The sequence below is a fragment of the Hypomesus nipponensis genome, chromosome 22, assembly GCF_054491055.1.
Source record: "Hypomesus nipponensis isolate SF chromosome 22, ASM5449105v1, whole genome shotgun sequence".
Taxonomy (NCBI): domain Eukaryota; kingdom Metazoa; phylum Chordata; class Actinopteri; order Osmeriformes; family Osmeridae; genus Hypomesus; species Hypomesus nipponensis.
Window position 1 is genome coordinate 10,987,215 of NC_140382.1, and position 8,802 is coordinate 10,996,016.

Here is an 8,802-nt window from a genome sequence, read left to right on the forward strand (position 1 = left end):
AGGCTTGGGAGCTAGGAGTGGAGGGAAAGAAAACTTCAAAACAAAATTCAGTGACCTCATCATTACTGAAGTGTAAAGTGTGACCTACAAAGATGACCTATTGCCTGTCTCGTACACACGCACACGCACACCCACACACACACACCCACACACACACACACACACACACACACACACACACACACACACACACACACACAAAGAGTGGTAGGAGGAGTTAGAGGTATTGTTCTTCCTGTGGCTCGATGTGGCCTGACCCCATGCCCTGCTGGTTGCCCACAGTTATTGTCTGGCTGTAACAATCGCGGCAACCATCAAGGGCAATGGCCTCTGCAACAACAACAATTTCAAATGACAGTTAGGGACACAGTTTAGAGTAACATGAACTGAGGTGACTGAACACACACACATACACACACACAGGAAATGCCGCCCACGGAATGCATGGAACCATAAGGAACCTACATTATCTAAAATCTACGGTAAACATTACTTAGATACTTCATGAAAAATTAACCATACACTGTAACTCATTCACTTCTTAGTTAGTTATGAAGAGTTATGAACTTATATCAGACACACATTTCTGGATATAGATTACAGTCTTGTGTTACAAAAAAGTCCTCTCACTGGATAATCTCCACTTACACACAGTTTAACAAAAAAAAAATGGCTTTTGTTTTTGTCTCTTAGTCTAGGAGTGAAGCTAGTGTGGTATCATTTATCCTTCAGGATAAAAACTGCACTACACTACACTAATACTGAATACTAATATCTATATCTTATATGAAGCTTTCACTTCGAGATCTTATGAAGGATCCCAACAATCAAAGGCTTAACATTGCATGTGAGATCTGAAGTTTGAGAACTACTGGATCTGGGTACTCACAAACTAGACCACATGATGGGTGTTTGCCTTACAGTCTATGGTGTTTACCCAAAGCAGTATGGAAAGATTCGTATCATGGGCTAGGACACAACCTTTCTTGACACTATTGGCACAGGTGTGTGTATGTGTGTTTGAGGCGTGGGCACTAAAGAATAATGTGGCCGCCAGTAATACTTCCTCACCCAAAGGACATCCCGTTGGTCTATTACACTGTAGTTCCTGCTGAAACATGTTGCCATAAACACACACACACACAATCAGTTCAAAACTGAATAGGATTTTTGCTTTTCTATATTTGAATGCTGTCTCCGTATTCCCAGACACATTGTTGTACTGCTACTGCAAAACCTCAAACTTTTCATTATGGCAAACATCATTAATTCACTTCTGGGTAGACACAATATATGTACTGTATATATAGGTCTATATAGTATGTCTATTATAGTAATGAAGAGCGTGCCGTACAAATTATTTGGGGATTTTAAAAGCTAATTTAGTGAGTGTTTCTCATCAGATACATGGTTAGCCTCCCCTTGTCCCATTCATAGTGTTTTAGCTTCCCCTAGTGGACAGAGTGTGTCAATGCACATTCTCACATTAACTCTCCATCTGAACCTTTATTGTCTGTTCTAATGCTCTTCGACATATCTCTCTCTCCATATGGTGGTGATTCACATAAATGTTTGTTAAAACATATCCTAGAGGTTCTATTAACTCTGTGGAAAGTGACTGAGTAAAACTAGAAATAGGTGTGTGAGATGGCAGTTCAATTGTGGAGTTGAAGACACAGAAATGAATACAACATATATATATATTTTTTTTTTACTGTGGAATGTTCTTTGATGTGGACCTTAGAAACAGTACAAAACACTAAGCTAAGACTACATAATATCTTGGAGCACCAACTTCATGTTAATCATGTTGAGCATATTAGTGGGTTAAAAGCTTCATGTAAGAGTCATTACTAACTGGATTAGCTACCTTGGAGTTGGATATAAAATTATTCTAAAGATGTGGTAGGACATTGGCCCATTCACAGTCAATCACAAAGCTTTGTTGTGGCTTCTCTTTTGGATGACAGGTGATTGACAGCCAGTGGGGCTATTCAGAGCAGAAGCGTTTTGAGGACCCTCCATATGGTTAGGTTCATCTACATGGTTATGCATCGTCCCCGCCACAGAGCAGGAGCAGGGTCTTGCGGTAGTCACCAGAAGTGTCACCCTGTAACACACACAGCCAGACAGTGTGAGTTTCTGTGTGTGCATTCACATGGCACAGTGAGTGTGTGTGTGTGTAAGTGAGCCAGAGAGAGAGAGAGAGAGAGAGAGAGAGAGAGAGAGAGAGAGAGAGAGAGAGAGAGAGAGAGAGAGAGAGAGAGAGAGAGAGAGAGAGAGAGAGAGAGAGAGAGAGAGAGAGAAAGAGAGAGAGAGAGAGCGCATTTGTGAGACTGTTCTTGTGTGTGCAAGTGAGTACCTTGATCATGGAGTGAAGAGAGCAGGCAAACATCTTCCTGAACTCTGCTCTGATGTCCATCATGTCCACCTCGCTACGAGACACCATCACCCTGATCAGGGTCTGGTCTTCAGTTCCTGCCCCCTGGGACACACACACACACCGTGTGCGTTTCATAAAACACAACCTCATACAAACATATTTGACAACACATTAGGTATTGTTCTTTTTGTCAGATTTTCAAGTGCTAACATGTCAACTTACCATCATATAGTTATGCTACTGATGGATCTGCTTACCTTTAAGGAGTTGTAGAGAGTCTCAGCAAAGTAAGCAGGCACACTCCTAGCACACTTCACTACAGGTTAGAGATGGACAAAGATGATGTGAGGAGAGAGAATTAGTGGTACTACGTTAGAATGAGATATAGTGTGAGCAGTCCTAGAGCATTTGGTGCCCTAGGCAAGGTTTACCAACCCCCCGGGGCACCAAGCACAACAACGGACCTATAACGTGCCTTGGTTGGCGCCCTCTGCTGGTCGTGAGTTTGAAACTCAAGGACAGCGGGAGGGTTAATTTAGTTGGATGCACTTGGGAAATTGCATCACTTGGGAAATTGCATCCTATGTCACCTATAGCACGGACCGGCACTGTGTGTGAGGGAGTTTGTGTGTCTTACCCACGGCCAGCAACAGGTTCTCCAGGTTTCCAGAAGTTTCTCTTTTGATGCTCTCCTCAATCTGATACCCTGACAGCTTCATATAGGCATCGAACACTGCAACACAGACACACCTTCAATATTTGACTCACCTTCATTATCACACACACACACACACACACACACACACACACACACACACACACACACACACACACACACACACACACACACACACACACACACACACACACACACACACACCTTTCCTCAGGTGCTCTGCACTCCTGTTTCCCAGGATGGTGACAAATTCCTGCTCATCTGTGCCAAATTTCTTCTCTCCAGCCTGGAACAGGGCCTTGAACCACACACACAGCGTCATCATACAGGCAATAAGGACAAGTGACTGCAGATAAAAAATATTCCTTCGACTAAGCTGAAAATGTTCAACTGCAGTAACATAATCACCACACTACGGATCTCAACTCACTTGGAGGAATTTCTATTCCTCCTTCATTCCCATCTCTCTTTCCACACACATTCCAAGTGAATGTGGAATTTGATCTCTTAAATGTGATGGTCACACATTTGTTGGCAAAACATTGCTCAACGAGGCCATAGAGACAGCAGTGCAGTCTGGAGTCTGACCCATATCTCAGAAACCTACTATTTAAATCCACACTTACTTGAGCATCAGCCTCCACATTCCCCTGCTGTACTCCCTGTTGCCTGCTGGCCTGTAAAGAACATAAGTTGTTAGACTAGAGTAGAGGACGAGGAGAATGGGGGGAGGGTGGGAGAGAAGGGTAGAAGAAGGGAGGAAAGTGGAGGAGGCGAAAGAGGAGGAGAGGAGAGGTCAACCATACCTGGAGCAGAATGACCAGCAGCCTTTGGAAGTGACCTGAGGTATCTCCTGCTATGTCCTTCTCCAGGTCATGGTCATACTCTGAAACAAACACACATATTCTCATTCTCTGCATGCCATGATCCTGTACGGGAATGACATGTGACATGTGTGATTACCTTGTTTATAGGACGCAGTAATTTCCTTAATCTGCTGGCAAGTTCTGGAGGCCAGAATCTCCACCAGTACTGTCTCATCTGTCCCAGCCCCCTGGAGGGCAGAGAGCAGAGGTTAAAGGTCCCACCTGTATGTCTGTCTGTTTCTGTCTGTTTCTGTCTGTTTGTCCATCTCGTATTGATCCAGTCAACCATGTACCTTGATGGCATCGTGTAGAGACTTGACATCATAGGCGAGGGGTGCGGTCATGAGAGCAATGATGAGAGTCTCAAACTTTCCCCCCAGTTCCCCCTTCAGATCACTGATCAGGTCCTGAAGAGGGGAGGGACAGAGAGAGAATGAGAGACAGAGAGAGAGATACATGTGGGTTGGGTTGATGTATAAAAAGGGGTGCTAAGACTTTGTTTCTACTTATGGTGTTGTTGTGTTAAGGTTTGTGCGGATGTGCAGTTTGATAGACTTTTGTCCAAAAGGTGTGGTTGCATTGGGGCTCTGGTGTGCTGGGTTGTCTTACAGTTGCCTTGTGGTCGGGTTGCGGCGTGGTTATGTTGCGCCCTCACCTTGCCGTGGAGGGTCTTGTAGGAAGCTTTGATCTGCTGCCTCTGGCTGTTGCTACGGGACACCACCAACTGCAGGATCGCGTCCTCGTCCGTTCCTACAGCAACAACTCAGGTTACCTCTTCCACCCCCAGGCAACGGCAACCATAGTAACCGTCTCTGTGTGTTAGTACGTTGCATGTTCTAGAACATATGTGGCTCTGGTGATGTGAAAGACAGACTCTTTAATGAAGGCCTCACTCACAGGCTCCTCTACAATATCCACAGGGAAACATTGTCTATCGATTAACACTCAAACACATCCTTTACAACATCCAATAAAATTGAAGTCACACTCACACGCTCAAAATCACAATCAACACACACACACTCACCGATCCCTTTCATGGCCTTGTACAGAACCTCAGCATCTGCGTTGGCGTTGAAGTTGCCGCTGGATTTCACAGTTCCTCTGCTGGCCTATCAGAGCAGCACAACATAGGTGGATGACAGGTAAAGCAGTTTAATCCTGTTATCTCCATCTCTGCTGTTTCCAGAGGCAACATACACCAATAGAGATAAAAGTAATATCATGGTTATTTTAGCCGGATAAGAAAAGCCAGACAAGCTTTAGCTGTCTTTATTGGTGTGGTAAAATGTTTTATTGTCCTAATCGGGGAAGCAGCAGAGTGATAAAAACAATGCCAGATGTTAGATAATGTTGTTGGACAAACTGTACATAATGCTCACATACATAGAAAGATGTGTAATGCAGCTTTAGAAACTGTTTCTAAGCTACGTAAAAGGACATCATCTCTCCCTGTTCTAAAGTGGCTGGAAAAATGTAAATCACTAAAGAGAGTGGTGGTTACCATGGGTGTGGGCGTCTGTTCCATAGAGCCATATTCTTCAACAACACCAAATAGGCATCCATTGCACCACTCAGCTCACTCAACTCAACAATTTAACACACACACGCAGGCACACACACTCACCCCCACGCTCTTTATCCAGTCATTCTGCTGGAGATGGTAGGATGAAGCAATTATATTAATAAGTATTAAGTATTTTAACTACAATACAGCCTCATAATACTGCTACAGTGCAATAAGCTTCTTTATTATATGGCAACGACCGTACGAGCTTTCTGATTGGCTAATGGGTAGTCATGCCAGGCGCGTATTGCCCTCCTCGCCGGTCAATACCTCGCTATCGCTCGGTCGATACGTTCCAGCCTCAGTTTGATATTTCCCGGCATGACCTCACTCTCGGTTAGTAAGTAGTTAATAATTATGGTTGTAAAAAGACGTGTCAGAATAGCTGGCGTATTTGGTGATGGTCTTTATGACATGTAGGAAGCATTGTTTAAAGTGGAAAAACTAAAGGAATGCTTTGATAGCCAGCTGACTGAGCCCAACAGAATTCCAATTCTGTTTTCTGGAATCCCCAAAACAAGCTGCTATAACAACCAGGAGTCTGTCTGTCATTGTCAGAAACGTCATACCAAATCAAACTCTCTCCTGAAAATCTCCCTCTCACACAGAGATACAGAAACACACCCACAGATGCAGACACACACACACAAACACACACACACACACGCACAGGACTCAGCACCACGAGCTATCTGAGATCTAATCAAGATGCCATTGAGACAAATTCAATAACAAGTGTAGAGTACACCACCTTATCCACCTGGAACAAAGCTCAACCCTATCCACCACAACCTCACTCTGTCCTGACTACAACATTACACTCACCACCTTAGTTGAGCCAGTACAGTTGTAAGTAAAATATTTCACATTCTAGCCCCTCTCTTTTTCTGTTTGTGTCCAGAAAGGCAAGTCCAGACACGAGGAGGGGGAGGCAGGGAGCACATGTGATGAAATGAGAGGGGGCCATTGTAAGAGAGAGTGTTGAAAAAAGACCAAAGAAAAGTATTTTCAGAAAGTATTAAAAGGAAACCGTAGAAAGGTTCAGAAGAGAATGATGTACTCCCACACACACCCTAACTGACGGCTCTCTCCTCACTGGATTTAAATAATCTGGAGAACAAGCCTAGCCACACCCCTCCCACATTTATGGTCTGTCGTTGCTATGGACACACTCAGTCTTTCCAGCCAAGATTGACCCCAGACTAGAGGATGAGCTCATGGCAGCTCGGATTGGTTCATCCCTCAGTAAATTAGCTTGAACTGAGCAAGATGAACAGAGCTTGACTCTGCTTAAGCTGTTCCAGAGTTTGCTCATTCTCATGTAGTTTATATGGCAGATTAAACAGTTTACTTTCAACAGATGCCTTGAAATTCAAACCTCAAGTGAACTTCAACTTCCTCTTTTGGTCTCTCTGTCACTGAGGCAGGTCTGGTGGCCAGGAGAAGGATAGCATTATGCCTTTAGGTAAACATGAAACACATCCAACCTGTTTACTGGTGGCTCCTCCCAGTCTGTGTATTTGCATGTGGTTGTGTTGGTGTGAGTGAGTGAGTGAGTGAGTGAGTGAGTGAGAAGGTAAAGAGAGAGTTTACATTTTTTATGAAGCAGAAGGAAAACTATGTGATCCCTGTGATAAGTGTGAGGAAAACAGACAACTAGAAAGAGTGAGCAAGAATAAAGAGGCAGGGTGGAGGACCCAGCCGAGATGGAGAAAAACCCACGATTATGAGTCATACGAGCTTCCCCAAATGCAGCCCCTCTGAACACGCGCACAAAACGAGATGAACTGCCCGTTAAAGGAGCAAAGTCCTTTTCCAGAGTTAACATAACGTTTACGGGCACGTTAAATGAAAGGGACTGATCTTGTAGCCAACGCCGTATAGAGATACTTTTTTGTATCAGGAAGGAAAAGGATTACTTTCTGCCTAACTAAGTAGGCCTAATCAATGATTCATGTTTTCCATACGGCCTTTTACTCACAGATAATACAAATTATTATTTAATGGAGAAGTGAGGGCGTTACCATGGATTGAGTTACACAGGCGCAAACGAAATGGAAAGAAATTTCATAAATAAATTATGTTTTATAATTTTCTTCAACTTGTAATATAACAATGAAACTTCACGTTAATAAGTGTTTGACAGCTTACCATGTTGAAAGTAGACTTCAGTTTGATTCCAGACCGGAGAGAGATAAGTCTGTGCAGGAAATAAATTCACATTATGATCGATCATTAGATATTCAATTTATCCAAGTTTAAAAATGCTAGGTTTCTCATCACAAAGATAGCCTAGCCATGTCTATGACGTTATAACATTTGCGCAGCCAGGTAACACGCAAACACTCGAAGACAAAATAGGACTTTATTCAACATAGATGTACCGTTAATCTTTGTCTAAGTGAGATTAACACTTACCGGAGGCACTGACGACAATGTTACAGCACGGGACTTATACTGAACAATCTATGAAGAGAGAGGGACAGCTCCGGTGCAGAGTATAGCCTATTGAGTTTAGGTGGAGTTGTAATTCTTGGAAAATTTAGCTCCAGCCGTACTGTCTAAACGGGCCACACCCAGATGACTAACCTCCTCGCTCACAGCACAGCAACCTAGCAGTCTGGGAAATAGTGTTTTTAGGTCACAGGCTCAACCCGAATTGGAAAGGATACTGTATTTGACCTTTTAAAGCTACAAATTGTAACATTAATTGCAACGTACGTATATGGCTACAGGAAAACTTTCATGACAACATATTAAGATATTACATTGAACTCAAGCCAAATAACATAAATACATTGCATTTCTTTACTAAACCGTTAACATGACCCCTTACAAACATCATGCCACTATTTTATCAATTGATTCACTTGTTGAGTGCACAACGTTTCCATTGGTTCTATGGTGTGAACTAAATCAAATATTTCGAAGTATTTACAATACATTTTTTGAGCCGGGCTCAGACTCTGATTATGGAGCATCGTAGCTCTCGTAGGAGAAACCAGATTAGCACAGCCAAGAGGCTGACCAGACAGACAAACAGACACAGGTATGTCCCGAGACTCCACCCCCAGCCTAATGCCAGGGGTGGCACACCAGACACCCCAGTGAAATGCATGGGGTCAAAAAAGGGTGAGGGACAAGTCAGAGGGCACTGAACAGAGGCTCTTCTTTCCCAATCAAATTTCACAAGATGTCTGTCCAATACATTTAACTATACATTGATTTCTGTATATCCTCTGTGGAGATGTCCTGTCCACCTATAATTCCAGGATTAACAATTGTGAAATAACCTGGTTGCATAGGTTAT

At 43.3% G+C, this 8,802-nt stretch overlaps 1 protein-coding gene across 2 annotated transcripts; it reads right to left on the reverse strand.

Annotated features, from left to right (window-relative positions):
• Positions 1–1,682: 1,682 nt before the first annotated feature.
• On the reverse strand, positions 1,683–8,070 carry anxa5b (annexin A5b). Of its 2 annotated transcripts, XM_084687093.1 has the most exons (13): positions 7,911–8,070; positions 7,644–7,692; positions 4,953–5,037; positions 4,581–4,675; positions 4,219–4,332; positions 4,023–4,113; positions 3,866–3,945; positions 3,686–3,736; positions 3,264–3,357; positions 3,021–3,116; positions 2,641–2,699; positions 2,363–2,485; positions 1,683–2,110 (listed from the first exon to the last, which is right to left on the reverse strand). In XM_084687093.1, the coding sequence occupies exons 2-13, from the start codon at positions 7,644–7,646 to the stop codon at positions 2,048–2,050; spliced, it is 954 nt and encodes a 317-aa protein (XP_084543219.1). In that variant the 5' UTR covers positions 7,647–7,692; positions 7,911–8,070; the 3' UTR covers positions 1,683–2,047. The 2 variants fall into 2 exon arrangements, with proteins under 2 accessions (XP_084543219.1, XP_084543220.1); XM_084687094.1 differs by lacking the exons at positions 7,644–7,692; positions 7,911–8,070 and adding an exon at positions 6,871–6,893.
• Between the last annotated feature and the right edge of the window lie 732 nt (positions 8,071–8,802).